Source organism: Lagopus muta, chromosome 14, assembly GCF_023343835.1.
Source record: "Lagopus muta isolate bLagMut1 chromosome 14, bLagMut1 primary, whole genome shotgun sequence".
Lineage (NCBI taxonomy): Eukaryota > Metazoa > Chordata > Aves > Galliformes > Phasianidae > Lagopus > Lagopus muta.
The window spans coordinates 1,601,243-1,629,110 of record NC_064446.1 but is presented as its reverse complement, the minus strand read 5'-3'; the positions used below and the strand labels follow the sequence as shown (position 1 = coordinate 1,629,110).

Below are 27,868 nucleotides of genomic sequence, written 5' to 3'. Positions count from 1 at the left end.
GGGCTCTGCCCCAAAAAGCACCACCACGTATTCAGAAGAAACCATTTTTATTATTTTTTTTCCCAAAGAAAAAAAAAAAAAAAAAAAAAAAAAAAGCAATATAAATATTAGAGTATAAAACTTGCGTGTAACACATCGACGTCGGTCTATACGGGTATAAGAAGGATATAAGCATATATATAATATATAAGTATAATTCAATATTAGACACATGGAGAGGGCAAAACGTGTTTCATCTCACGTACACTCGGAGCACAGACCACATGGAGAGAAGATACAGAGAAAGTGAAAATACTGCTGTTCCACAAGTTAGTTACTGAGATAAAATAACACGCCACTAAATACACGACACTCGCTACGCTACCTCAGATTGCAGGTTAAAAAGAAATATAAAGACTACGATTCACCTACGGCGTTGCTGGGGGGCAGGAGGGGGGGGGGGCTGGCAGCTACATGGGGCTGTGGAGCAGCTGTGGGGTTGGGATGTGGTGAGCGTGGTGTTGCCCCCCAGGATGTGGGAGGGGGATGTGTGTGCGTGTAGGGGGTGAGTTAAGTGTTAGTGATCAAAAAAGAGCAAAAAATCCTATGAAATCGAGTGGCCCTTAAGGGGGGACTGGGGGGGACCAACCTCTCCCCACCTGCACCCACTTCGGGTGCCAAATTCCCTCTCTGCTTTTCTGGGGGGAGGGAAGGGCATGGATGCTGTGATATGGGGAGCTTGAGGTGTCCCCAGCAGCACCACCAAGGCCACCAGGACACTCCTCTGGGCTGAGCCCGCTTGGAAGGGGCACAGCATGGAGAAATCCAACTCGTTGTCCTCCTGTTCCCTCTGGGAGGTGGAAACCCCAAAGCCAGCACCCTCCCCCCCGCCAATGTTTCGTCCCAGCTGATCCCTGGGCTCATGCCATTGCAGGGACCCCCAGCCCATAAATCCCCACCCCAAACCTGCTCCCCATGTGCCACCAAACCCACTGCCACTTCCTCGGTACCCAACAACCCCCCCGCCCCCTCCCCAAATACAAAGCACCTTCACCCCATGCTGCATGGCCATGCGAGGACATCCTGGAGGCTGGGGAGGCGTGTTCCAAAAGTGCAGCTGTGACACAGGTGACACACATGCGGGGTCACGGAGAGGTGCAGTGCAGCCCCTCCCAGCCCCATAGCTTTAATTCCAAAAGAACACTGACTGTACATATAAATATTTACTGCAACGCAGGGACGAGATGTGTCTGCTCAGAGCCCCCCCAGGGCCGCGCTGAAGCCCTGCTCAGACACCAGGAGCTCTCAGGCCATGGCTGGTTGTACTTGAGGGGGAAAAAAAAAACCAACAAAACAATAACTGTTTAGGATGCAGCTCTGCATTGTTCCCTTTGACTCATGCAATACAAACACTTTTTTTTTTTTTCTTTTCTTTTTCGGATAACAGCTGAACAGGAACTGAAGCACTCCCTACCCACAGATCCACCGCTAACGAATAACCCAGGGTGAGTTTCACGATGTTAAAGAGCAGAAAATGTGGAGCACGGGGCTTTATGCTGGGAAATTCCTTTTTCTTTCAAGAAAAAAAAAGAAGAAGAAGATCAAAGCTCTATAAATTAACAGATGGGTGTTACAGTTATTTACACTGGACGAAGCTGAGCGAGAGCCTCGTGCCTTTCTCAGACCATCTGGGAGCAAATTCGAAGCCAAGGATTTGGCCGAAGCCTTTCGACCTCGTGTATCCTAACACCCGAGGGGTCGTATAAAACGTTAGCTGTATTCACAGGGCACTTGTTTGTGTTAGCTTTAGCTTTCCAGATTGCTTTTCATCATGAGACCTAACAGCAGGCAGCCTGCTCCTAGCTCTGACGATGACAAATACATTCGCAGCGCTTCCTATAACTTTTGCGTCGCCAAGAAATCAAAAATAAAAACCAAATCCACATTCGTCCTCCTGTGGTGTTGGGGAGTGCTGGCACGCGCTGCCCGGCCGCTCTGACGTCTCCTTTCTACTTCTTCTCCTTCTTGCCAGATTTCTTCTTGTTGCCACCCGAGGGTTTGGCGTCGCGTTTGCCGGCGGCGTTGGTCAGCGTGGCGGTGCTGCCCGGGATGTAGACGTTCTGCCGGTAATCAGGGACGTGCTGCAGGGTGAACTGGGGGCCGTAGCGGGCGCTCAGCCCCATGGTGCCTGTGCCCCCACCCAGGGTTGCGTTGACATCAGCGGCTTCTGCAGGGATGGAGGAGAGGAGCACTGGTTAGCACTGGCTCTGAGTCTTCGCTCCTGTCACATCGGGGAGATGCCCGCGAGCATCCTTCTCTTCCCTCCAGAGGGAAGGCTAGGTTGAGCCAGGACTTGGGATGTGGGAATGGGATGGGAGGTGGAGATGGGATGGGGATGGGAATAGGGACAAGGGTGGGAGGTGGGGATGGGATTGGGGATGGGAACGGGAGGAGGGGATGGCATTGAGGATGGGAGGTGGGGATGGATGGGGTTGGGGATGGGAGGTAGGAGGTAGGGATGGAGTTTGGAGCGGGGATAGGAATGGGAGGTGGGGATGGAGTTAGGGACGGGGTGAGAGGTGGAGATAGGATGGGGATGGGAATGGGGGCAGGGATGGGGTTGAGGATGGGGATTAGGTTGGGGATGGGAGGTGGGAATGGTGTTGGGGAGGGAATTGGGGATGGGAGGCGGGAATGGGGTTAAGAATGGGGATGGGAGGTGGAGGATGGAGTTAGGGACAGGGTAGGAGGTGGAGATGGGATGGGGATGGGGATGGGAATAGGGACAAGGGTGGGAGGTGAGGATGGGGTTGGAGATGGGAAGAGAAGGAGGGGATGGCATTGAGGATGGGAGGTAGGGATGGATGGGGTTGGGGATGGGAGGTGGGAGGTAGGGATAGAGTTTGGAGCGGGGATAGGAATGGGAGGTGGGGATGGAGTTAGGGACGGGGTGAGAGGTGGAGATAGGATGGGAATGGGAATGGGGACAGGGATGGGGTTGAGGATGGGAATGGGAGGTGGGAATGGTGTTGGGGATGGGAGGTGGGGATGGGGTTGAGAATGGGGATGGGAGGTGGAGGATGGAGTTAGGGACAGGGTAGGAGGTGGAGATGGGATGGGAATAGGGACAGGGATGGGAGGTGAGGATGGGGTTGAGGATGGGGATGGGAGGTGGGGATGGGATGGGAATGGGGTTGGGAACAAGTGCGGGAGGTGGGGATGGAAACGGGAGGTGGGGATGGCATTGAGGATGGAAGGTAGGGATGGGGTTTGGGATGGGAGGTGGGAGATGGGGACAGGGATGGGAGTTGGGGGATGGAGGTAGGGACAGGGGTGGGAGGTGGAGATGGGGTTAAAGATGGGGATTGGGTTGAGGATGGGGATGGGAGGTGGGAATGGGGTTGAGAATGGGGATGGGAGGTGAGAGGTGGGGATGGAGTTTGGAGTGGGGATAGGAATGGGAGGTGGGGATGGAGTTAGGGATGGGGTGGGAGATGGAGATGGGATGGGAATAGGGACAGGGGTGGGAGGTGGGGATGGGATGGCGGTGGGAATGGAGACAGGGATGGGAGGTGGAGATGGAGTTTGAAGTGGGGATAGGAATGGGAGGTGGGGATGGAGTTAGGGACAGGAGTGGGAGGTGGGGATAGAGATGAGAATGGAGAAAGCAATGAGAAATGGGGATGGAATTGGGGATGGGAATGGGAGCTGGGGACGGGATGGAGTTGGCAATGGGGACAGGGATGGGAGCTGGGGATGGGGGTAGGAATGAGAGGTGGGGATGGAGTTGGGGATGGGAGGTGGAGATGAAGATGGGGATGGGATAGGGAACTGTCTGTTCTGCCTTGCTCCCTGGAGCACAAAGACATCCCTTCCCCAGCAGCCCACTGTAAACACTGCACAGCGCTGACCATTAGCAATGCATTAAGGTAAAGCCAATATCAGTGTTTTTCCTTTCCCCCTGCATCCAAAGCCCTGACCCCAGCATTTCCCCAGCCAGGTTTATTCCGGGTGCAGACAAATCAATAAAGAAAATCCTCCCTTACAGAGCTGCAGGCTGGCTCTGGGATACAAGCACAAAGCAGTCAGTACAGAGGGGGATGGGATGGGAATTCATTGCTGCCGAGCTGCAGAGAGCAGGCGCAGAGCAGGGAAAGGAGCGGGGCCCCCCCGGGATGCTGGAGGCAGAGAGCAGATGGAAATGGGGGGATGTGAGAGGGAGGATGTGAGCAGGGAGGGAAGACAGAGCGTGAGCAGCTCTCCTCTAGCAGCCCTGCACGATGAGCTCTGACACAGAACAACCCCAATGGGAAATGGCTTTGCTCAAACTCTCTGCATGCACAGGGGCTGAGCTCAGCTCTCTCGTGCGAGGGGCTTCAGCTGCCTCACAGAGATGCTCTCCTGGGAGGCTGCAGAACACCACGGTGCCTGAAGGGCCCCAGGCACAGCTCATTCGCCCTCCATTCACAGAAGGAATAAAGGCAAACCCTGAGCAAAAACCTCAGGCTGGTCCTCCTGCATCCTCTCCCCAGGTCAGCCCCATGCATTGCCCCTTGCATACAAAGGTCACTGAAATACAGTGCTTGTTGTGTCCCCTTGAAGAGGTTGGAAGTGTTAAGCAATCAAAGCTTGAGAAGTTACAGCTGTTGGGAGAGGAGGAGGGAAAAAACACAGCCAGCTTGGAAACAACAGGCTGGGGGGGGGGAAATGCACTCAGGCAAAGCTGCAGTTAGGGACCCATGGTGGTGGCAGGGCAGGGCATCGTTATGGTCCTCTGTTCTGCTGTGCTTCAGCCTTGGGGCGGTTTGGGTGCATCCCTCAGTGCTCAGGGAGCATCCCTGCTGCTCGGGGGCTTTGTGCTGGAGGAGCACCCAGCACTGCTCCCAGGATCTCATTGGCAGTCCCAGCACAGCCTTCCAGGAGTGCAGTTCCCAGCGTGCCGGTTGGTCAGGGCGAGAGCAAAGGGCTGTTCCTAGGTAACATTGACATTAGGGATGAAAAGGAGAGGGAACAGGGACAATGGAGGTTTATAAATGGGCACCGAGAGGCTCTTGCCAAGCAGGGCTCTCCTTGCTGTAAAGGTTGTGCTCAGCCTCTGCCAGCAGCCAGCCACTGCCCAAAAAAGTCCCCAGGCCCCTGAAGCCACATGGTGAGGAGGAAAATGAGAGTTGGGCAAAAATAACCCCTTCCTGGCTCCAACTTTCCCCATACGCAGAGGGGCAGGAGGTCGGGGAGCACTTGCTGCTGCAGCTGCTGCCGGTGCTTTTGGGACACCCAATATAGCAGGGCTGACGGCCACTCCCTGTCTGCAGGCTCCCCTGCTGCCTCACAGCACCCCTACACATTCCTGCTGAAATCCAAAGTATTTTGAGGACAGAGTGCCTCCCATGCTGCCCCTCAGTATCTGGTTTCCTGGAGCATCCCCCGCTCCTCGGTCTGTCCCAGCAGCTGCCTCTACAAACCATTGCATTTCCACATTTCCCAGGCTCCCTGTTCCAAGGGCAAAGAAGCTATGGGATTTGAAATGAAGGACAACCCATACGTGAAGAGTAAGGATGCAGGCAGGGCACCATCAGCCCCTTCCAGAGCCTGGGAGCAGAGAGCATCAGAAGGGCTCAGCCTCCCAGGGGTGATAAGCACGGAACAACTCACTGAGTTAGGGGCATCCTCCCACCCTTTGCTCAATCAGGGCAAGCAGATGGCATTAAGGATCGTGTAAATGACCACAAAACATTATCCAAGGGTTGGCAGCACAAGGTTGAGTGGGCAATTAGCACTGCTCCTCATCAAAGCCTGCACCAATCAGCACTATTAGTTTAACAGCGAGAGCAGCAGAGCAGGGAGAAGGGGAGACAGATGGAAACGGAGCTCTGGTGGGAAAGAAAAAGCATCAGGGGGCTCCTGGTGCAGTGGAGATGGAGAGAAGGAGTGCAGGCTGAATCCCCAGCACCAGTGCCCCAGTCCCCATCCATGGCTGCCATGGACAAGGGAATGATGGGCTGCACCAAGCTGCCTCTCATCACACTACTGCATCCCCAGTCCTCTATTAGAGGAGTAACGCAGACCTCCAGAGGGCTTGGGATCCCAGAAGTGCGGGTTGGGGGAGATGTATCGAAACAGGGCCAGGAGCTAAATGGAGAAACCAATGTCTGACCTGGAAAGGACCTGCCCATCTCCAGTCCGGGCAGCAGCCAGGAAATCAGCCTTATTTGTGAGCAAGGAAACCGGATCTGGAGGCCCTGCAGGCTATTTTTTTTACAGAGCAGAGCCCCATTTTTGCATTGTTTCCTTCCCTGGTGTGTAAACAGCCCCATTGCCCAATGCCTCATCCCCACAGCTGTGGCTCAGCGCTGCCGATGTCTGCCGAGGGCTGCAGCCCTTTCCAAGAAAGCAACACCACAGCACATCCCTCCCCCCTCCCCCAGATTCCTTCTCTCCCACGAGCTCAAAGGAAACATGCAAAGCATTTTACCCAGCGTTTTACGGCTGTGCTGCTGCTCCTATTTTTAAACCGAGGGGGAAAAGGCTCAGAGGTATTTATAAATAAAAGCTTTAGGAAAACCAGGCTCGTTATCCAGAGCGCTGCGTGGAGTGGTAATTGTGCTGCTCTCACACAAAGCCATGGAACACCCCTCCCTGCCTGCTGCTTTCACACAACGCAGCAGAGCAAACCAAGGACACATGAGAATGGCCCCAAACAAAGGCCAGCCACTGTGACCCCAAACCCAGTGCTCTCAGACCGCCCAGGGGCACACATATCTCTGGGCATGAGATTTGTTGGGGTCTCTCTCTTAATACCTGCAGGACAGCTCTAAGAGCATCCCTATTTCCACGGCACTGTGGGGACGCGAGGAAGCTTTTCTCTACAGCAGCCTCAAGCTTTGAGCATCAGCTTCTGGCTGCCCACAGACACAGGACCTTGCAGTAAGTGGGACTGCAGCAGGCATTCACTACACTCCTGGTATTGCCTGTCCCCTGGCCACAAGCAGATCTTCCAAGCCTTCTACCTTCACGCCTTACAGCAAGTCAGGGCACAGCGGATATTTCATTTACTGCAGCCTTCTGAAATCACACAGCTTATAATACATCTCCAGTTCAGCTTTATCATTCAGCACAGCCTCACCACCAGGCAGATAACGCTGTGCAGTACACAGATAATATGGTTTGGATGAAAGAGATAATCCTGTCTACACTTGGATTGATGCTGATGGATCTCTGGCATCTCCTCTTCCTGAATCCTGCCTGTCCTGGGCCCCTCGCTATATTGAGGTCATGGAGCGTATCTGGAGAAGGGCAGCAAAGATGCAAAGGGTCTGGAGCACAAATCTTATGGGGAGTGGCTGAGGGAACTGGGATGGTTTGGTCTGGAGAAGAGGAGGCTCAGGGGAGACCTCATCACTCTCTACCTTCTCCCAGGTCACAGTGACAGGACAAGAGGTGATGGCATTAAGTTGTGCCAGCAGAGGATCAGGAGGTGTTAAAGAAAAGGGCAGATGTGGCACTGAGGGATGTGGTTAGTGGGGATGGGCTGATTCTATTCTACCTCCCCTCCCCTTCTCCCTCCCCTGAAGGGTAACTTCATCAGCATCTGCTCAAGAAGTCCTTCTGAAGCCTCTCCAGTGTACCACACACATCAGTACCACACGAGCATCTTATCTATGGCACACAGCTGAGACGGCCACGGTTTCCCCATGCTGTAGTTTCCCTGCATGCAGTAGAGACTGACCATTTGCCGAGGCCAGGATCATGGCTTGAAGCATCTCCGTGTCAAACTGGTTGTTGGGCCAGGCTCCACCTTCCTCTCCATTCTGGGAGCTGTGGGAATAGAAAACAAAAGGAAAGAAATGGCGTGTTACTCCAGCTGGGAGAAGAGGGGTGGGCTGGGGAAGGGATCTGCTGGAGAAGGCAGTGCTGCAGGAAAATCAAGCAGCTTACAGCTGGATGTGGGCAACGCTGGCAGAGAGGAGGGTGAGGGCTTCAAATCCCTCTGTTAAGCAACACTCTGGAGTGTAAATATTGTCAGAAGTCTCCATCCCTCTCCAAGGCTTTTGAAGAGCAACCACCAATAACCAAAGTACTTGGGGCTGAGTGGTACTTCTAGGAAGACCTTCCTAATGCCTGCTGTTTGAACCAGCTGGCACCTAATGACCTCAAATCCCTTTAGCTGTCTTCCCACAGCTGAATACCACAAACACACATTAAAAAAAACAACAAGAAACAACCCAGTTCTAGACCTGCAGAGATGCACACGCCCTTGTATGACCAGGTTCCTTCTGAAAGCCACATGGGGTTGTTGCCCTTCCAAGTTATTTCAGGCTACAACTCCAGTTATTTCAGGCTACAACTCCACTCTACAGCTTCATTCATGGGAATGAAGGTGAGAAAATCCCGTGGAGCCACAGGATTTGGGATCAGCAGGGAGGCAGCTGCCCATCACCGAAATCCTGCTCTGAAGGGAGTCCAAGAGCAGCCACCAAGAGCAGCGAGCGGAGTTGGGTGACCACATGGGGCAGCTGCTGGGGGCTGAGCAGGGCAGCTCTGCCTGGGAAAGCTGTGGGGATGCCACCAGGCTTCCCTTCAGGAGGTTTTGCAGGGCAAAGTTACAATCAGCGCTCTGTGCGCCTTCAAACAAGCTCTGCATTGATGTCTGCCAGGTGCCTGGCAGCTGTGTTCAACCACCCCTCACTCGTGGCCACAGTTTCCCATCAGAGAAGCCAGGGATGTGTTCCCACAGCCCTCTTTCCAGCAGGGAGACCTGAAAGTCCCACCAGCTGCATGATCACAGCACACATCTACCATGGCTGGGTCCCTGCCCCAGTTACATCATCGCCTTGCAAGTAGGAAAGTCCTGAATGCAAGGCTCTCCCTTTCCTCCCTGTGCAAGTGTCCTATACAGAGAAATTTTAAACATGCAGGTGCTTGTATGAGCGTGCTGAGAGCCATGATCAGACCCCTACTCCATCACAGAGCAACACATCGTGGAGTAATGCCTTTAAGTTGTGCCAGGGGAGGTTCAGGTTGGATATTAGGAAAAGCTTTTTCTCAGGAATAGTGGTAAAGCACCCAAATGGGCTGCCTGGGGGGGGGGGGGGGAGGGTTGGAGTCACCATCCCCAGGGGTAAACATGGCACTGAGGGATGTGGGCAGTGGGCACAGTGGGGACAGGAAAGGGCTGCAGCCTCACATCACTACTCTCACTCCCCCGCTTTATCTGTGCAGGTGACACTCCATCCCTGACATAGCAGAGGCTGCCCGCTGAGGCTCCGAATTGCCTGCCATCTGCTGCAACCTGGGGCATCCCATAACCTATTTATACCTTGCCACACGTGCGCTGGCATGGCTTCAAGACTTCAAGGCCTGCCTGCCTCAATGGGTGGCAATGCTGGAGGAGCAAGCACTGCTCCACGTCAGGGCTGGGAATAGAGATCCTATAAAGGACTTAGCAACCTAAACCCCATTGCAAACCACAACCCACGCAGCCACCACTTAACTGCAGCAGCTCCTGCTCCCCGCTGGGCTCAGGGCTCCAGATGGGGTCCTACTGGTGCCAAATTAGGGAGAACCATCTCTTCTTCTGACCTGCAGAACAACCCGGTCTGCAGATCCTCCTGTTCTACCCCATGCAGAGCCAGGTCCTTCGTGCAAGCTTACAGCACCCAGCACTCTCCAGTACTGCACAAAGCAGCATGTTGCTCCCCATGATGTCACACTGGAGAGCTATTTTAGAAATGCCAGGGTTGCAGAAGCCCTGATTGAGCTCATTTCTGTATGCAGGAAATTCAAGTGCCTGAATTACTTGCGAGCGCAATCATCCGGAATTCAGAGGCAGGAGAAACATGAATGCAGTAATCTAAAAGCATCCTAAAATAACTTCACATAGTGAAAAGAAGGAAAAAAAAAAGAGGCACACAGCTGATGGGCAAAGCTGGCTGCCTGCCACAGCTATAGGACAGGGCTGTGAATGGCTGAGGCTGCGCTGCCCGGAACAGGAGGTGGTTCCTATGGAAATGGGCTTCAAGGACTGGCAGCTCTTAATACAAATGGCATTTTCTCAATAGGCTTTTTATAAAAACCCATCCTGCAGAGGACAGAGTTGTTTTTTTGTTGGTGTTTTTTTTTTTTTGTTTTGTTTTATTTCCCTCCTGTTTCATTCCATTCCACGCTTCAAAAGCTCAGAAAACATCTGGATTTAGGTTTGGGAAATAATCTCAGCACTAAGGTTGGAGGGAAGGAAGCAAACCTGTGTTTGAGACAAAGAGGAACCAGACCCAATGATGCTGCATCCGAGGGATCAAAGCACGGGTACACGGGGCACCACCAAACCCAGCCAAAAGCTCACAATCCCAAAATGGGAGGCATGCCCTGCAGCCCCTGGTGAGGCTCTGCAATGCCTCATTGCTCAGCAGCCCGAAGGCATCAGCCCACGCAGCAGGGCGGGCCTTGCACCACTGACCTGCTATTTTCTGCCACCCCAGCCAACGCATCGTCCTTATTTCCACTTCCAGTACAGAAATATTCATTTCCTTGCAGGGTTTCTATGGAGACCGTTACTATGGCATCCAAATGCCTCACAAACATCTCTTTTTTTTTTTTTTTAGCCCGGTGAATTTCCGAGATTAACTTGTTTTCCACTTGTTTTCCTCATCCTGCAGCTGGAAGTCTGATTTGTGCCACGCTTGTGCTGTGGGCGCCCAGGAGGACCCTGAGGATGTGGCCCTATGGCCCCAGGAGATGCCCAGCAGGGTGGTCACCCGCTCAGCCTCCTCTCTTTACTGGGCTTTTCCAGTCCTTCCAGCAGCACTGCAGCTTCCACCCATCGCTCCAAATCCCACCAGGCTCTGTGCATGGGGGGCACACAGCTGGGGTCCACCTCACCCTGGACCCTTTCCCTTCCTTCCCATTTATCCCCAGCCTCCCATTGCTTCCTTGCCCGCTGGCAGGGGCAGCACCAGCCATAGCATTCCCCTCCCAACCTTCAGGGCCAGGCACTTTCTCCAATCCCTTTCCCCCAGCCCCATTCCCTAGCAGAACTGATGCTCTCAAGCTGACCCTTTCACCCTCCTCCCCCTCCTTGCATCGCTGTTTTTCCTCCTTCAGCTTCCTTCAGCCTCCTCCCACACCCAGCCCCAGCCAGAGGCAGCAGCAGCAGCAGCAATAAAACCTCAGCCCCATGTGGTTTTGTGCTGGCAAAGTGACAAGGAGTGGGGAAAGTGACAGCCATCACACAGCCTATTAAGGTGTGCTGGGGACACAGCCATGGCAGCTCAGCCATGCCCTGGGGGCAGCATCCCTCACCCTATAGCCCCTCCCCCAATCAATCCCATCACCCAAATCCGAACCTCCCCCCAAAAATCAGTGCTAGATCAAAACTCGCTGTGATTTCCTTCCTTCTCCCTTAACAGAGGATGTTGCCTGCCCTTCCCCCACTCTCTGTGCATTCCCTGACTCTTCTGTAATGCAATTATAGGCGCAGGGGAGGGCTTGGACAAGGCACAGATTTAAGATCCTGACTTCACAACAGACCGAACAGTTTTAGCAGGCAAAGCAGGAGGAGATCTCAAAGCAGGAGGAGATCTGCAGCCTCCCAAAGCAATGGGGATGCTCCTGAGCTGCTGAGATACTGCTCTGCATGGAGGGGGGGGGAAAGGGGGGTCAGAACAAAGGGCCCCAAAGTCTCTGCCACCCCCCCACTCCACAGACACACCTGGAAAGCTATTTTGAGACGTTCTTTGGAAATGTGATTGCACCTTTGTGTCAATCCCTGCGCCTCTGTAGCCGAGCATGGTGTGTGCTCAGCTGCACAGGAAACAGATGGAGAGAGGAAAAAAATCAACTAATACGTGTCACACCTGCTGGACTCCCCAAAATAATGTTTCTATACATAATGCCACGAGAATGCAACTCCTGATATGCTGCAGGCTGTCCAGAGTGAAAAACATATCCCCTGGCTGGGCTGGTTCCTTTCACCATGCTCCACACCTTCTGCCCCCCCCCGGCAGGATCCAGGTGGCTCAGGGCATCATAGAACCATAGAATCATAAAATGGCCTGGGTTGAAGAAGACCACAATGACCATCTAGTTTCCAACCCCCCTGCTGTGTGCAGGGTCACCAACCACCAGACCAGGCTGCCCAGAGCCACATCCAGCTTGGCTTTGAATGCCTCCAGGGATGAGGCATCCACAGCCTCCTTGGGCAACCTGTCCCCAGGGAAATTCTTTACAGAGAGAGTGGTGAGGTGCTGGAACAGCTGCCCAGAGAGGCTGTGGATGCCCCGTCCCTGCAGGTGTTCAAGGCCAGATTGGATGGGGCCCTGGGCAGCCTGGTCTAGTATTAAATGGGGAGGTTGGTTGCCCTGCATGTGGCAGAGGGCTTGGAGATTCATGATCTTTGAGATCACTTCCAACCCAGGCCATTCTACGATTCTGTGTGTTCCAATAAGCATCCAGGAGCACCAACACAGCACCAGGTGTCTCTCCTTCCTATCCCCACCTCAGCACCCAACAGCACAGGGGACGGCAGCACCCACTCAGAGCACAGCTCCAAGCAGGCTCATAGTGCTCCAAAGCAACATTTTTCCTGTCACATTCAATAGGGAATCACAGTCCCACCTAAAGCTGTGAGCCTTTGCACGCAGGAGCCTTTGCAGTCCATCCTGCACCAAGACCTGCCTTGCAAACGCAACCGCCCAGCCCTTCCTGGGTTTGTTTGGCAAGATGTTTAACACACAAAACATACACCTAGGCTGGAGGTGCAAATTTTACACTGACAATCTCCAATACTCCACAAAGTGCAGCCCAGGACGTGGCACTAGCAGAGCTCAGCAGCTTGGAGCAGCCCCATGGGCTGTAGGAACCCTCATTCCAACCACCCATCAGGAGCCCCTGACTGCAGGCAGCCCTCAGCAGCACCCAGACCCAAAGCTCCTTGAGAGCTTTAAGGAATATTCTCAGGAAGCTCTTTTCCATCACCCAGCCCACGCAGGCTGCCTTTATTCCTGAAAGCTCAATTCTTGGGGGAAAAAAAAGAAACCAAGAATGAAGAAACCCTCCTGTCCCTCACAGCTCTCCCATTGGTGCTGCTGCTGCAGCATTTCCACAGCCAGCCAGCACGCCCTGCTTGTTCCTCCCTCCCTGCATGGCTGGGGGTCAGACGAGGCAGCTGTGATGCTGTTTAACGGGTGAGTGAAGCAAACATCTCCACAGACTACATCCAGCACTGGAAACCAGTGGCACAGGGAAATTCAGGATCAGAGCTCTCTATCTTTTCAGAATTCACTCCTCCCTGTCCTGGAATCAGCTGGGGGTCCCAGTGCTAACCCCTGTGAGCCCCCCCCCACCTTCCTGGCTTAGCCCACCTGGGCTATCCCCATCCTCCCACGATGGCAGGATCACCATGATGGAAGCATTCCAGCTCGGACATCTCCTCCCCCTCACTCCTATGAGCAACCCAGGGCCTTCCCCTCCTGTCCTATTTTTCCCCCCCTGCTTTCTAGGTGGGAAATCCTCACCCAGTGCTTTGCTGAACCCACTGCTGCATGCAGATCCCACCAAGGAGATGCTTGCCCTGCCGTGCTGCCATGGCCACACCACTCAGACTGCTCATCATTGTAATCCCCCCGCAGCTGCTGATCTGATTTGTTTGAGAATTGCATTTGCTGCTCGGTATTATTCCTTCTTCATTTATATTTGCCCAGAGACAGCATGAGTGGTTTGTTGTTGCTGTTGTTGTTTTTAGAAAACAAAATGCAGAGATTATTAAATAGATCCACTTATCCTCCTTTTTCTCCCAAACAAGATTGAGAACTTCTCTGCCCAGCTACAGCCCTGACCCCCCTGTCTCTAAAGGATGCTGTCTGAACTCTACTTTCTGAGCATGTGCAACCAGAGCTCTCTTGTGTTTCAGATCACAAAGTTTGCTTCCTTGTCCCATATGGATGCACTCTGAACGCAGAGATGTGTGGATTGGAGATGGCCCTGCTCTGCTGAGCTCACCCTGAGCCCTGGCTGCTTGCAGCTGCTGAGAGGCAGTGTGGTTTGTTTTGGTGGCCAGGTTTCCCCAGCCCCCAGTTACTTGGGATAGTTCCCTGTCCTAACTCACAGGAACACAACACTGCAGAAATCACAGTATAGTAAAATCCTATACTTAGCCCACGTTCCAGCTGAGGGTCAGTGCTGGGCTCCCGCTGGCACCCATTCAAACCTCAGCCTAAGTTGTCTTGCTTTCACTGCTATTTAATTTAGATTGGGCAAATACAATTAAGTGCACATCCCTTTTCTTCCTGCTGGGAGATGCTGTGCACGCTGAGCCCCAAGCAGAGCCCATGTCAGAGAGTGACACGTGTCAGCAGCAGGTGACACAGCTGTACATGGGCTGACAGCAGGGACAGCCACAGGGCAGGCTTTGGGCAGCTCCAGCACAGCAGAAGGGAGGGCACTTAGCAAGTAGAGGGAACAGCACAGGGGGAGCGTGTGAAGGGCCCACGCCATGGTTTTGGGTTAAGGCCACTGTCCCATGACCTAAGAAAGGTCCCTGCCATGAGCTTAAGTAGTTCTGCACTGTGCTGGTGCTGCGCCTTGAGCTCCAGCAGGGTGCTGGAGAAGAGAACAATAGGGCTGCTCTGACAGCAAAACCATCACAGGGGCTCTCGGGCACTTCTGCATTATCAGGGTGTTGCAGTTAATTGTCGTTCGAAGCAGAGCGTGAATGATTGCAAAGATTTTTCCTGATTAAAAAAGTTCTCCGTGGTGGGGATTGAACGGAGCTCTGAGAACACTCTCCCAGCAACAGCTTTATTTAAAGCCCATGCCTGGCTCCTGGCAGCAATACTTTCAGCTTTACATCAAACCATCAGTCCATTTCACCTTTGCCAGCTAGGAGAACCTAATAAAAAACTCTAATTACTGCAACGCTCCTTACAGCTATTAGCGGTCTCTTAGTTTCCCCTCCGTGAAGCTGAATGATCCAAAAAGACTCAGACACAGTCAGTGCTGTGAGTGCCAAGTGCTGATCCCAAAACACAAGCTCTGATCCCTAAACCCAGGACCTGGTGGCCAAGAGGCCACCAAGTAACCGTAAAGCATGGGGACACAGTGACTCTTCTCTCTGCAGGACCCAGCCAAGTGAGCACAGCATCCAGATGCCCTCCAGCAGGTGCTGCCAGCTGCTCCTGCAGGAATCCCCCAGGAGGCAGCCTCCTCCTCAGTGACCTGTGGCTGGGGAGGTGGGTTCCCTGTTCAAGTCTTTTCTCACTCTGATGGAACTCATGGAAGATAAAAAATAAATGCTTCTCCTTTTTTTTTGACATTATGCATAAACGGGTGAAATCTCAGCCACAGTTTTGAAAGCTGCACCTGACCTCAAGGGCCCTTCCTATGAGCCTCCTGACTCCTGAGATCTAATTCTATTTCCCTTAGTCCCCCTCTGCCCAATTGCCCAGTGCCAGTGGGACAGCCTCTCACCCAAACAAAGCAACACATCACTTCCCAAGGAATGCAGGAAGGGCTCCAACTCCCCAAAATTGGAGCTGGGTCCAGAGATCTCAGCCTCAGCCCAACTCCAGAACAGAAAACACACGACACAGCATTCAGTGAGGGACCTGCTGCTGCTGAGACCCATTGGATGGGCTGGAACACACTCCTCCAGAGGGGCCTTTGGGGACAGCCACCACCCACACAACCTCTGACTGCCATGGGATGCTCATGGCAAAGCAGATAAAGGGACTCACAGCAGTCCCCAGTGGCATCCAAGCAGGGGGAGGAACCACAATTCTGCACTCAGAACCTGCATAAATCTCAACCAAATGCTCAGAATCTGCTTCAGATAACAACACTGTGTGAAGCATATTCTCCAATCCTTTAACCCTTTCACAGCTCCATCGCCCTCTCCAGTTCCTAACTGTCCCACCTGAGCCACAGACACCAAAGCTGTTTGCGAAGAGCTCTCCAATCATCACCACACAGATCTGGCACAGAAACACCCCTGGTTCTGGCTCTGTGGCAGCTCTACCCAGAACAGGGAAACTCCATCCACAGAGCTTCCACCACCAGGACTTCCCACACTGAGAGCAACATGTAAAGGAACAAAGCCTTCACCAGATCCACACACACAGAAAGGAGCACTCACCCACTTGTTCCAGGTCTCTGGGTCTGAGAGAAGCGCCAGTCCGGGTTAGGCTGAGCTTGCTGCAGAGGAAATAGAAAAAGAGTTTTAATACCTCCATTCTCACCTGCAAACCAATCCTGGATTATTTCAGCCTGGGATATCGGTGTATTCTTTCCAAGTGAAGCAGATCTATTAGAACAATAGGAAAAAAAAAAGCTCCCCCACCCCCACTCCTTCCCTTTCTTCTGAGTATTTCTGGACCAGCATGAATACCAAAAAGCGTGACAAAAACCATTCAGTGAATAATCTTCCAAAGCAGCTCAGGAAACCAGGCTGTGAAAGAAATGAAGCATGAAATAAACTGATAAGGGCATTGCTCCAGCAGGAGAGATGGCACTAAAGCAATGAGCTGGGGGGGGTTGGGGTGGCACTGTTAATTGATACCGAGAAAGATGCTTTCAGTAGGAGGTAAGGTGGTGACAGAGCTTCCTAACCTGTCCTTCTGTCCTTAGCAAGGCCTGCCTGAGCCTGCGTGTCACACTTGGTGTTCGAATGACTTTCCTAGACGCTGTGGTCACAGTGCATTACAATGTTTTTCTGTTTGCAGAAGAAAGAATGAACGTCCGACGGCGGAGAGGAAAGAAAGAAAAGCATTCTTTGTTCAGGAAGCACAGCAAACTTCAGACCCAGCAGCACGCGTAGCAGACCTCGTGTTGCTTTCTGCCCCTGTCGTTTCCCCATCAGACAACGGGCATTCTGTAGCTGAGGATGGATGCAGAGCAGGCTGTGTGCATCGCGCCTTTGTGCACAGCATACACAGCCGAGCTGTCCGCAGGACGCACAACTTCCGAATGTCACAAGCTCTTAATTAACTCTGAAATGATGACACACTACCTGAGAAGGACGATGTTTCTCCTGGTTACCTCAGGAAGGAGCAGCTCCTGGTCTGCACCACGGAACACCGGCTTTATAGGATTATTCTGCTTGTACTTGCAATTACTAAGGCGAAGGGAAACGGGTACAGCTGACCTAGATTTTTATTTAGCAGCTGTGATTTGACTAATTTCGCCACAGCTTTGATGATTCTCATGAAGGAATACATTAGAATAAATTACTGAGTCCCCTTAGAATAAGAGCTCCACTCCACTCCTGCTGCATACAAATCGCACCACTTGCACACTCACCCTCCAGACTGCAGATCCACCTAGCTTTGCACACACACTGCCACACGACTGCCCATCAGATAAGCCCGTCCCAGTCTATTTTTTCCAATCCCTATTGCAATTACCACTTTCAAATTTAGGGCAGGCGTCTATGACACAAAGTGACTTTACTTTTTATATCCCGAAGTTAAAAAAGCTGCAGTTAAATGCAGCCACTTCCATCTGGGTTTGGATATCCCAAGGCAAGTGGCTGAAGTTTTCACAGCATGCACGCCACTCAGGTCTCTGTGAGCCCAAGGGCACGTAAGGTTAGCAAGATCTTTGCAGAAACGCACTACTTTCAGCGCTGAACAGAGAATTCAGCCTCTTGCTGAGAACTACCAAGCTAGAAAGCAGTCCTTTGCCATGGCACAATCAGGAATTAATAATACCTGAGAGGCAAAGAGTGAGAAAAATCCCAACACGTTCCTAAAACAGAGCAAAAGGAGCACCCAGGTGACCTGGCATTGAGGTCTTCTCCTTCTCTCTTTCCATACAGCATAAAGGGGTTAAACAAGAAGTTTAACACCCCAAACCCCATGTTCCCACTGCAAGAATCACTTCAGAAAGCCTGAATGGGGCCAAGAGGAAGCTCCCAGCTCCACAAACACGCACGCTTTTGTTGTATGCTGATGGCCATCCCATTCCCCACCTCCACCCGGCAAAGCCAACCCCCTTCCCTGGCACCTGCTGAGGGAGACCATCACCAACATCCCCCACAGCCACTTCACGCAGCAGCAGTGAGAACCCCCATCTCTTACCCCATCGCAGGGACTCGCTACAGTGCTGGCCACCTGCTCATAGGCAGCCACGGTCTCCGCAGTGCTGGAGTGGCTGAAGGGTTTTACAAAGAGGAAATCACTCTGCTCAGACATTGGGGAGAAACAGGAGGTGTAATTCTGTGCCTGGGAGCCCAGCCCCGCTCTGCCCACATCCAGGTATTTGATGAAGCCATCTGGCCTCAGCTGCCCATGGAGATGGGAGGTGGGCTTGCGGGCAGACCCCCGGCAGCAGCCCACGAGAGCCCAGCCAGCAGAGCCCCCTCTGAGACAGCGGGCAACCGCCACGGCGAACACCACACACGACACGAGGGAAATGGACACCAAAGAGATGATGAGGTACAGCGTTAAGTTGTTGTCCTTGGGAGATGATTGAGGCAAGTCGGAGGACTTGGCAAAGTCCTGCACGCCATCTTCCTCTGGAGAAATGACAATCACCACTGAGGCCGAGAGGGACGGCGTCCCGTTGTCATGCACCAGGACCACCAGGCGGTGGGGAGACGGCGACTCGCCCAGAGCCGCTGCAACACGCACCTCCCCGGTGCGATGTTCCACCTGGAAGGGCAGAGCCTCGGCTGTATCCTCCAGCTGATAGGACAGCCAGGCATTATGGCCGCTATCGGCATCCACAGCCACGATTTTGGTGACTAGGTAGCCAGGTTCTACCAAGGGTGGGATGGTTTGGTGGAAGGCAGAACCTGTAGGGACGGACGGGTAGACGATGGTGGGGGCATTGTCGTTCTGATCCATGACAAAGACGTGGACAACTGCAGTGCTGCTCAGGGCAGGAGAGCCAGAGTCCTTCACCTCCACGGGCACCTGGAACACCTTGTCCTGCTCATAGTCCAGAGCCCTCACAGTGTAGATGGTGCCGTTGTCTGGGTCTACGCGGAAGTAAGTTGAGATGGGTATGTCCTGCATCCCATTGTCCAGGATGGAGTAAGTCAGCTTGGCGTTACTGCCCTCATCGGGATCGGATGCAGACACTGAAAAGACAGAAGTTCCAGGGAGAGAGTTTTCCAGCACATGAGCTGTATCAAAAGGGGTGGAGAAGTTCGGTGCGTTATCATTGACGTCGGCGATTTGGAGATAGAAAGTTTTTTGTGTCGCCCTTGGTGGTGATCCTGAATCCGTAGCCCTCACAGTGATGTTGTACCCACTGGCCTTCTCCCGATCGAGGGGACCGTCTGTGACCAGTGAGAAGTGCTCTTTGAAAGATGACACCAGCTTAAATGGGAGCTCTTTGGCTATCTGCAGATGGACGTGCCCATTGTCCCCAGAATCGCTGTCCTTTACACCGATGAGGGCAATCACCGTTCCTGGGGTCGCATCCTCCAGCACAGGGCTGGAGAGAGAAGTCAGCACGATCTCAGGGCTGTTATCATTGATATCAATTAATTCCACCCGCAGATGACAGTGTCCTTCCATGGCTGGGGATCCTTTGTCCCGGGCTCGGACTGCAATTTCATAAGCACTGGATTCCTCATAATCCAAAGGGGCTTTGGTTCTGATCTCCCCCGTCCGGGAATCTAAACTGAACAGCTTAGTGAATTTACCAGGTGCATTATTGCTAGTTTTGAAAGAATACTCCACGTCCCCATTGGGGCCTTCATCCAGGTCGGTGACATTCAGCTTGGTGACCAGAGTGCCCACTGGCACGTTCTCCTCCAGATTCACCTTGGATACAGGTGGGTCACAAACAGGAGGGTTGTCGTTTGCATCCAGGACATGGATGGTGACCTTGGCAGTGCCAGATTTCACTGGATTCCCTCCGTCCAGTGCTGTTAGGATTAGGTGATGAACAGCCAATTTCTCTCTATCCAGCGCTTTTTTGAGAACGATCTCAGGCATTTTGACCCCATCTCCTCTCACGTTGATGCTCAGGCCAAAATGCTCACTGGGGCTGAGCTCATAGGTGGAGATGGAGTTGGAGCCCATATCTGGGTCTTCTGCCACCTCCAACGGCAGCCGAGTCCCAGGGTTGGCCACCTCTGTGATCTCCAAGACCACCTCCGGCTTGGGGAACTGCGGCGCGTTGTCGTTCACGTCGAGGACATCCACCTCGACACGGTGGAGTTGGAGTGGGTTCTCCATAACGAGCTGGAGGTGCAGAGAGCAGGCGGGGCTCTGCCCGCACAATGCCTCGCGGTCCAGCCTCCTGTCGAGGAGCAGCACACCTGCTGCCAGGTCCACCTGGAAGTGCCGCTGCTCAGACTCGCTCACCAGGCGCAGGTTACGGGCTGCCAGGCTCCGCACCTCCACTCCCAAATCCTTGGCCACGTCGCCCACCGGAGTGCCCGGCTCCCTGTCCTCGGGTATGGAGTAACGGAGCTGCGCGCTGCCGGGCGGCTGCAGGCTGGAAAGGGCTGCGAGTAGCAGCGGGAGCTGCCACGGTGAAGCCCGGCCCTTCAGCATGCCGAGCCGGCTGTGCGAACGGAGAGAAAGCGGCTCCCAGCGGCTCCCCCCGCCGCCCGCCCCGGAGCCGCCGCCGCCGCCGTACCGAGAGCCCCGCGCCCCGATCCGAGCGCGCCGCGTCGGGACGAAGCTGCCGCCGGAGCCACGGGAACGGGACCGGGAGGGAAGAACGAAGGAAGGAAGGGAGGGAGGGAAGGGACAGGGACAGGGGGGGGAGGGGGGGCAGCTCGGCCGAGCGGCTCCCCGGCACACCGAAAGCGCACAAAGTCAGCGAGCGAAGGGGATGGACCGAGTGACAATTCTACGTCTCTCAACAGCCCCCTCCTCCTCCTCCTCCTCCTCCTCCTCCTCCTCCCTCCTCTCTGCCTCCTCCACCGCCTTCCTCAAAATACGCACGGCGCAGCACCCCCCCCTCCCGCAGCCGCCACTCCGCCTCCGCAGCGCCGGGCGGGCGCCGGGGATCCCCGACACCGGGAACCGGGGACTCCCGGCAGCGGCGGGCGGGCTCCGGCCGGCACCCCCTCCCCGAAGGCGGCCGGGGACCGGGATCTCCCGCTCCCGAGCTCACCTCGCTGGGCGCCGACGGTTTCACACCGGCTGTGCCCACGGAGGGTTTCACAAACATGAATTCGCTGATGTCAGAGACGGGTGAAAAGCAGGAGCGGTAGCGCGGGGCTGGGGGAGCCGTGGCCGTCACCTGGACGCCCATCACCGTGTCCCCTTGCTTGGGCTCATAGTGCAAGTGCCCAAAGATGTGGCTGGGCGGGGGCTGAAGCGTGTCCACGCTCTTCACGCTGCAGCCCTGGACAGCAGGCGCGGAGCCCCGCCGTAGGCACCGCACACCCAGCACTGCCAGTCCCACCAGCGAGACGCTGGAGATGAGCACCAGAGAAGCAATCAGATAAATGGTGATGGTGGGCAAGCCCCCACCGTCTGCAGCCTGAGCCTCGGAGCCTAGCAGGGCCTCGGGGCCCCTCTCCTCCACCAACACGACCAGCGTGACGGCTGTGGAAAGCGGTGGCTCCCCGGCATCCCGCACCACCACCACCAGTTCATGTGCAGAAGCATCCGACTCCTGCAGGGCCCGGGTGGTGCGGATCTCCCCGGAGCGTAGGGCCACGCTGAAAAGTCCCGGCTCAGTGGCTTCCATGAGATGGTAGGAGAGCCAGGCGTTGCGCCCCGAGTCCGCGTCTATGGCCACCACCTTGGTGATGAGAGCAAGAGGGGCGGTGGAGGGGGAGATGCGTAACTGGGTGGCGGAATCCTCCCCAGCCCTGGGAAAATGCACCCGCGGGGCATTGTCGTTTTGGTCTGCAATAAACACGTGAACCAGCGTCCTGTTCCTCAGGGCTGGGGAGCCACCGTCAGAGACCTCTACATGGAACTGGAGATAGGTGGTTTGCTCATAGTCAAAGGGGAGTTTGGCAGAGATCTGGCCACTTGTAGGGTGCATGGAGAGGTAGCGAGTCGGATCCAGGCCTGGCTCTGTCCCACCAGCTTGCAGGATGGAGTAGGAGAGGCGGGAGTTCTGCTCTGAGTCTGGGTCGACCGCAGAGACAGTAACCAGCACGCTGCCCACCGGGTTGTTTTCTGCCACCAGCACCTCATAGGACGCTTGCTCAAACTGGGGCGCGTTGTCATTGACATCCACCAGGGTGATGGGCAGGATGGTGTGGCGGGAGAGCGGAGGGCTGCCCAGATCTGAGGCCGAGATGGTGACATTGTAGTAGGCAACATGCTCCCGGTCCAAGCGGGTTCTCGTGAGCAGTGAGTACTGATGCTCGTAGTCTTTGCGCAGCTGGAAAGGAAGGTCTGGAGACACATGACATTGGACCTTGCCCTGGTCCCCAGAATCCTTGTCCTTGACATGTATGACGGCCACCACCGTGCCCGGCAGCGCATCCTCGCTCAGGGAGCTGGAGAAGGAGGTCAGAATGACCTCAGGAGCATTGTCATTCACATCAGTGACCTCCACCACCACGCTGCAGTGCTCCTCCATCGTGGGCGATCCCATGTCCTTGGCCTCCACTTCAATCTCGTACACCGTCGCCTCCTCAAAGTCCAAGTTGCCCCGCACACGGATCTCTCCAGTTTGCTCATCGATGGCAAAGATCTGGCGTAAGGCATCCGAGTTGTGGCTGCTGAGGGAGTAGCGGATGTCCCCGTTGGGCCCTTCATCCACATCGGTGGCATTTAGCTTCACTACAAGGGTGCCAAGTGGTGAGTTCTCCACCAAGCGAGCTCCATAAGACGGTCTGTCAAAGACTGGATGGTTGTCATTGGCATCAAGAACCTGAATAGTGATGTGCATCTTGCTGGACTTGGGGGGCGAGCCCCCATCCTCAGCAGTCAGGACGAGGTGGTGGAAGGCTCTGTGTTCCCGGTCCAGGGCCCTCTCCAGCACCAACTCAGGGAACTTCCCACCGTCCGTGCGAGCCTTCACATTGAGGTTGAAGTTCTCGTTGGCACTCAGGTGATAGGTCTGCAGGGTGTTGGTGCCCACATCGGGGTCCTGGGCAGGCTGGATGGGGAAGCGGGCACCCAGGGATGCCAGCTCGTAGATGCGCAAGGACACCTCGTCACTGGGGAACTCCGGGGAGTTATCATTGATATCCAGGATCTCCACCTCGATGCGGTAAAACTCCACCGGGTTCTCGATGGCAAGTTTCAGGTGGAGGAAGCAGCGGGGGTTCTGCCCGCAGAGCTGCTCCCGGTCTATCCGCTCGCTCACCATTATCACCCCGGTGTTCACATTGACGGAGAAGTACTGCGAATCCGAATCGGACAGTACCTGCAGATTGGCCGCCGCCAGTTTCCCCACATCGGTGCCCAGGTCCTTCGCAATATTGCCCACGAAGGCGCCCCGGGTGAGCTCCTCAGGGATGCTGTAGCGAATCTGGGCAGAGGAGCTATGCAGGAACAAGCAGAAGGAGAAGACACGCGGCAGCCCCAGGGACCAGCCCGCCTTTCCTGCCCTCAGCATCCTTGCCGGCGCCCGGGGAGCGATGCCCTCGGAGGAGGCCGCCCGCGCTGCGGGGCCGCGCTCAGCGCTCACCGCTCCCATTCATTGTTTGGGGCGGCCGCGGCTCGACGGGGGGGGCGCGGCGCAGCCGCCCCTCCATTGGCTCCGTGCGCCGCGCCGCTCATCCAATCGCCGATCTCCTTCTCAGGACAGCAACACCGGCACCAATCGCGGCGCTCGATGGTTGCGGCGCGGCGCGAACCTGCCGCGCTGCCCCGAGCGACGGTGGGCCCGCGCAGCCCCCCTCCCCCACATCCCCACCCCGCGCTCCCCACGTCGGGCCCGGAGGACAAAGGCGGCCCCCCCGGCCCTCAGCGCCCCGCGGGGGGAGGAACCGGGGGTCGGCACCGTGCGGCCCCGGCCCGGCCCCGCCTTCCCCCGGCGCTCACCTGGCCGGCGTCCCGCAGGGTACCGGCGGCGGAGAGGAAAGCCCCGGGTTCCCTCGGGAGGGTGCCGGGGGGCGGGCAGGGACGCAGGAAGGTGAAGTCGCTGCGGTCGGAGTCGGGAGAGAAGCAGGTGCTGTAACACTGGGACTGGGCGTCGGTGGGCCGCAGGGTGACCTCCATGTACTTAAGGGTGCCGTCGGAGCAGAGCTGCAGCTTGGGGCTGGAATGATTGAAGAAGTCCCGGGACGGCGATTCGGCAGCCCAGCAGCAGCGGGGAGAAGCGGCAGCACGGCCTCGGCGCCGCAGGCACCAGGCAGCAAGGAGGGTGACAGTAGCGAGTGCCACCGTGCTGACAGCTGCCAGTGCGATGATCAGGTAGAGGGTCAGGTCCGGCTTCTCCTTGGTACCGGCCAGGAAATCCCGGGGCTTGTGGCTCTCCTCCAAAGCCTCCTCCTCCAGGGCCACGCTGATGGTGACGGTGGTGGAGAGCGGTGGGTCGCCATTGTCTGCCACCAGAATGAGGAGCTGCTGCACTGCCACATCGGTGTCCCGCAGGACACGGGCCGTCCGCACCTCCCCGGTGTACTGTGACACATGGAACAAGGAGGGCTCGGTGGACTCCGGCAGCAGGCGGTACGACAGCCAGGCATTGTACCCAGCATCTGCATCCACTGCTGTCACCTTGGTCACCAGGTAGCCCGGTGGGGCAGACAGCGGGACCCTCTCCGGTGTGGGGACATCACCATCACCAGCAGGGTGCAGGATGGTAGGGGAGTGGTCGTTCTGGTCCAGCACAAAAATGTAGACAGTGACATTGGCGTGGAGCGGGGGAGATCCCGAATCCCTCACAGCCACCGAGATGGGTAGAACCTGCAGGAGCTCAAAGTCAAAGGTGCGCTGAGCATAGAGGTTGCCGTTGTTGGGGTTGATGTGGACGTAGGAAGAAGCAGGAGCACCCTGCACATGGCCCTCTATGGAATAAACAAGAAGGGAATTGTCTCCGTCATCGGGGTCTGAAGCTGAGACGGTGCAGAGCAAGGAGCCCGGCGGGCTGTTCTCTGGGAGGAAAGCATCATAGGAAGGCTGCAGGAAGCGTGGTGGGTTGTCGTTGACGTCGGATACATTGAGGAGCAGTGTGAGGCTCGTGATGAGAGCAGGGGACCCACCATCCTGGGCAATCAGCTGCACCACGTACTGTGAGGTGGTCTCTCTATCCAGGCTCTGCCGGGTGACCAGTGAGAAGTGGTTCTGCAAGGACCTGACAGCGAACGGCACGCTGGGGGAGATTTCCAAGCTCACATCCCCATTGGGCCCCGAGTCTCGGTCCCGCACGTTGAAAAGCCCCACGACAGTGTCTGGTGGGGTGTCTTCAGGCACTGGATTCAGCAGGGAGGTGAGCAGAACCTCTGGGGGGTTGTCATTGGCATCCTCCACCTCCACCTGCAGCACGCAGTGCCCCTCCATCTCAGGCACACCCCTATCACGGGCCCGCACGTGGATCTCGTAGAAGGGCGATTCCTCAAAGTCCAGCTCCCCGCTCACCCGCACCTCACCGCTTTGGGGGTCCAGCGCAAAGAGTCGCCGGACAGCCTCGGAGGTGTGCACCCCAAAAGAGTACTGCGTTTCCCCATTGGGGCCCTCATCAGGATCTGACGCGTTGAGCTGGAGGAGCAGAGCTCCCACAGGTGTGTTTTCTGGGATTTGCACCTTGTACGTGGCACGGTCAAAGGCGGGTGCGTTGTCATTGATGTCCAGCACCTGCACCGTTATCTCTGCTGTGCCTGAGCGGGCCGGGCTGCCCCCATCCACGGCTGTCAGCACCAGCTGCAGTTCTGGCCGCTCTTCCCGGTCCAAGGCGCGCTCCAGCACCAGCTCCGGGAAGAGTTTGCCATCCTGCAGCTGCTTGACGTCCAAAGAGAAGTGGGAGTTGGGGTTCAGCCGGTAGGAACCCACAGCGTTGGTGCCCACATCGGGGTCCTGTGCGCTCTCCAAGGGGAAGCGCGTGGCCACGGCGGCGGACTCTGCGATGCGCAGGCTGCGGCGGGCTGTGGGGAAGCTGGGGGAGTTGTCGTTCAGATCCAGGATCTCCACTTCGAGGCGGAAGAGCTGCAGGGGGTTCTCTGCCACCACCTGCACTGACAGCACGCAGCTGGAGGCGGCTCCGCACAGGCGCTCCCGGTCCAGCCGCTCGCTCACCACCAGGACACCGCTGTCCAGGCGCACGGCGAAGTGCTGCCGGCTCTCCTCTGAGCCCAGGCGCAGCCTGCGGCCCGCCAGCTGCTCCACCTTCAAGCCCAGGTCCTGGGCCACGTTCCCCACCGCGGTCCCCACCTCCGACTCCTCAAGCACCGAGTAGCGGATCTGCCCAGAGACCCAGCCCCAGCCACAGAGCGAAAACAAACTCAGTACTTGCCATTTCCAGGCGGGTCGCTGGTGGCTGATGCTCTCCATGTCCACACACATCTGACCCAAGACCGGACCCGGGACACAGCCGGCCTTGCGGAGCCGCTAAAAATCCCCGGCTCTCTGTTCCCCAGCTCAGGGAAGCAGCTCCGGGGCTGTAGGAGGCTGCAGCTCGGCTGCCAGCATCCGAGCGGAGGGGGTGGGCTGGGGGAGGGGAGCTGAATCACAGCCCCAGCGCGGGGAGGGGGTGGGGGAAGAGCAGATCCCCCGCTTCAGATCAGCACCCAATTGGCCGAGAGCTCTGTCCCCGTGCACCCAATGGGGGACCCGGGGGGCTGTGGGAAGTGGGGGCCCACCACCCCCGGGCCCAGCCTGTTTCACTTGCTCCCTCAGCTCGCTTCCCGTTCTCTGGGAAACTGCACGTCCTGGAAGCCGGCGAGGTACAAACCCTCCCTGTTCACTCCCGCTCCCACAATGGTGGCTTCACATCGTGCCCGCACACAAAGGGCAGCTTTAACGAGCATGGGCCAAAGGGCTTTTTCATGCCCTATGAAAAAGTGCTTGTTTGAGGACCAAGGTGCCAGGGCTGCCCTCCCCTATCCTATCTCCCCCCTTAGTTAATGCTGTGCCCATCTGATGCCCGCACCTCGGGACTGACCCCGTGGGGCTGCCACCGGTGCCGCTATCAGCCTGGAAGGCCCACACCAAGAGCTGCCAACACCATGGGTGCCATGGGGAGGGCTTCCTGAGCTGCCAGAGCCAGCAGCCAACTGTTTGCCACGGCCACCTGCCTGAGCACCTCGTCCCCATCTGGCACAGGTGAAGCTCAGCAGCACCCATGAAGCCCACAGGTCAGAATGGGACCACAGCATCGGGCATTATGCAGGGAAGGATGCCAAGGAGATGCACACGTTGCAGCAGGAACAGCTTTGCAGCAGCCTCAGCCTCTACTACGGGGTGCACTCGGGGCACATAGACCTCCCTACGTGCCCCCAGGCCCTGGTGGGGGGAGGGGAAGGGGGCAGCTTCGGCCCTGCCAGTCTCCTCCGTCCGGGCACCCCGTGGACCTCAGGGACAGGGGAGAGGATGGAGACGGTGCCCGGAATCGCCACCGTCAAGGAAGGCTCGACTCGGCTCTGCCGCGGTCCGTGCCCCCGTCCTCTCCTCAGCCCCTCCCGGCCCATTTCCAGTGCTACGGGCGGCACCGCTCTGCTGCCAATCAATCCGAGACTGCGCTGTCGCAGCTCGTGATTGGTGCAGAGCTCCGCCCACGTCCCGCCTACTGCTCGCTCAGAGAGGGCAGAAGCGCTCTTAAAGGGCCAGATCACGAAAAAGCCTTGCGGGTAAATTCCTCGGCTGCAGCCCGGTGGGACTTAATGCGCCCCGGGGGCTTCCGACGGTGCCACTCGCCGTCACCCGGTCTCCACGAACTGTCGCAGCAGCGTCACGGAGGGACAGACAGTGCCACACGGGGCCCTGCTCCTACAGAAACGGGTCCGGTGAAGCCCCCCCTTACGAGAGAATTTGCTCATAGATGTCCAGGTGGTGGGAGCAAGCAGCAAGCATCTGGCATGGGGGAT

At 56.2% G+C, this 27,868-nt stretch overlaps 1 protein-coding gene across 29 annotated transcripts in view; it reads right to left on the bottom strand.

Annotated features, from left to right (window-relative positions):
- Positions 1-1,386: 1,386 nt before the first annotated feature.
- LOC125700302 (protocadherin gamma-C5-like) overlaps positions 1,387-27,868 on the bottom strand; it is a 193,004-nt gene continuing 166,522 nt past the window's right edge. For 25 of the 29 annotated variants that reach the window (XM_048960775.1, XM_048960791.1, XM_048960788.1 and 22 more), the window contains 3 exons: positions 16,103-16,161; positions 7,706-7,794; positions 1,387-2,206 (listed from right to left, as the gene is read on the bottom strand). In XM_048960775.1, coding sequence (XP_048816732.1) covers positions 1,989-2,206; positions 7,706-7,794; positions 16,103-16,161 — 366 coding nt within the window. In that variant the 3' untranslated portion in view covers positions 1,387-1,988. The other 4 variants (XM_048960771.1, XM_048960802.1, XM_048960776.1 and 1 more) reach the window with 4 other exon arrangements.